Genomic DNA, 2,257 nt, shown 5'->3' on the forward strand with positions numbered 1-2,257 from the left:
GTACCTCTGTAATTTTAATAAAATAAATTATTTTTTAGTATTAAGAATTACTTTGTATTTTTTAAACAGAAACAACAAAAGCTATATAATCATTTCTTAAATAGCAAATGCAAAATATGTATTTTAAAAATACCTTAAGCCAAAAATACCTTAAGCCGGCTCTGGCACAAAGACATTTGTCGCGACTTATTCTCACTACGTTAAATATAGCCGGTACCTCAAGTGATAGGTACGAACATTCACAGCTTCAGTTTCGTGCAGATTATAACGAAATATTAACTTCGCAAGTTTATTGTGGTGCATATTCGCACTTCTATTCTAAATAGTGCCATATCGGTGCCTACTTTTAGCGTTTTACGTTTATAAACATTTTAATATGTCTCTTTTTTACATTATGTTATAAACATTGTAATATGTTCCCTTTTTTTACATTATTAATAACAAATAAAACATTTGTATGTATAATCTTATTCCATTTGTTTTCTCTGTTTTAACTTCCATGATAATATGAATAGTACTTTTTAATATAATTTTAATTATGTAAACGGTTTTTATTAATAATTTACTTTATAAATTGACAAAATTTGTTCTTAAAATACCTAATTTTCATTGAAATTATTTTTAGAAAAATTTATTAGAAAGATTCAAACTTATTAAATGAACCTATTAAATGAACACAAAATATCTCAACTTCTGGCTATGTGGCAAAATATTTTACTTTCTATTTCTGCAACAACAATAATTTTTTATTAAAATACATCATTTTAACTAAAGAATCACGCAAGTTTCATTTCATTTCATAAAATAACAAAAAAAATGATAGCTTTTTTTAAAAAAAAGTGACGTTTTCCAAAACGATAACTCATTTATAATTAATTTTAGATTGTTATATAGTTTTTTAATTAAATTGAATAATACCGTTGAATATTTGAGAAAATTTTATCTCAAAAAGTGTGGTTTTCAAAACATTTCTGTTTTTCCCTCGTAAAAAAGAACTACTAGTGCAGTGATAACACTACTGAAATGTAGTAGTGGTACTGCTGTTATAATAGTGATACTACTACATTTCAGTAATGTTTTTACTGCACTAGTAGTTCTTTTTTACTAGGGTTATCCTTAGGAAATATGTACAATTTTAAATATTAAATAATCGTATTCAAATTCGCACCATCGTCCATTAGTGGATGCTCAAAAGAAGTGTACCATTTGAAGGTTAATACTGATCGTGATATTATCGAAATATAGCCTAAAAGATATGGAATAGAAAGAATTGACAAAAAAATAAGTGAAAATAAATGAAAATAATAAGAAAATAAATATTTCATTATTATATTTATTGCACACGTAATTCTGGTTTTATATAATAAATTATAAATATACATTGTATTTGCACAATGCACGCGATCAGCGCGCGATCTATTGAATATCTAGGTGTAAAGACAATAGGATAGAACTAAATCAACGATAAAAATAACGACAAATTCGTTACTGTTATTGTTACTGTAAAAATGATGACGTCATCGTTATCTTTACAGATAGAAAAAAAAGTAAAGATTGTTATCAGAAAAAATGTAACAAAAACAGTAATGGCGTTATAAATAACGAGTTATTTTCAAATAAAACCTTGCATATTTAACAAAAAAAAAATGTATTAGAAACTCAAATTTTGTATAAAAAGATGATTGAACAAGATATATCATTTTTATGTGAATATATCTATTTAAGATACTCAATAAAGATATTACGTTTTGCTCATCTTTCATTAGACCATCCGGAAATTCCAAGTAGAATGGGAACAATTAACAATGTAAAAAATTTTGATGCAAATTTCTTCGGATTATCTTTCGAGCAAACACACACACTCTCGCCCGAAGCGAGAATGTTACTGGAACATTCTTATGAAGCAATAATCGACGCAGGAATCAATCCAAAGCAATTACGAGGAAAAGATACTGCTGTAATTATGGCAACATCTTATACTGAATTACAAAAATCCTCTTTATATAATACCACTCAGGTAGAGAAAATTATTAATTAATATACTATATAAATATAATAGTAAAGAATTATTATTTTAATTATTTAAGAATAAGAAATTATAATGTGCTAAGATTCTGTTATTAGTTAGGAGGTCACAATATTATTGGATGTAGCAAATCTACACTCGCAAACATGATTTCATATCATTTTGATCTGAAAGGACCATCATATGTTGTCGATTCAGCATGCAGTTCTAGCCTTTATGCCTTGGCCGTTG

At 26.5% G+C, this 2,257-nt stretch overlaps 1 protein-coding gene across 1 annotated transcript in view; it reads left to right on the forward strand.

Moving 5' to 3' along the window:
- The first annotated feature begins 1,769 nt into the window (after positions 1 to 1,769).
- The window catches only part of LOC105448548 (fatty acid synthase-like), a 5,410-nt gene continuing 4,922 nt past the window's right edge, over positions 1,770 to 2,257 (forward strand). Inside the window, exons 1-2 of the mRNA XM_011687193.1 lie at positions 1,770 to 2,017; positions 2,125 to 2,253. Of these exons, the coding sequence (XP_011685495.1) occupies positions 1,790 to 2,017; positions 2,125 to 2,253 (357 nt within the window). The 5' untranslated portion in view covers positions 1,770 to 1,789. The remainder of the gene's footprint in view (positions 2,018 to 2,124; positions 2,254 to 2,257) is intronic.

The sequence above is a fragment of the Wasmannia auropunctata genome, unplaced genomic scaffold, assembly GCF_000956235.1.
Source record: "Wasmannia auropunctata unplaced genomic scaffold, wasmannia.A_1.0 LD336085.1, whole genome shotgun sequence".
Taxonomy (NCBI): Eukaryota; Metazoa; Arthropoda; class Insecta; order Hymenoptera; family Formicidae; genus Wasmannia; species Wasmannia auropunctata.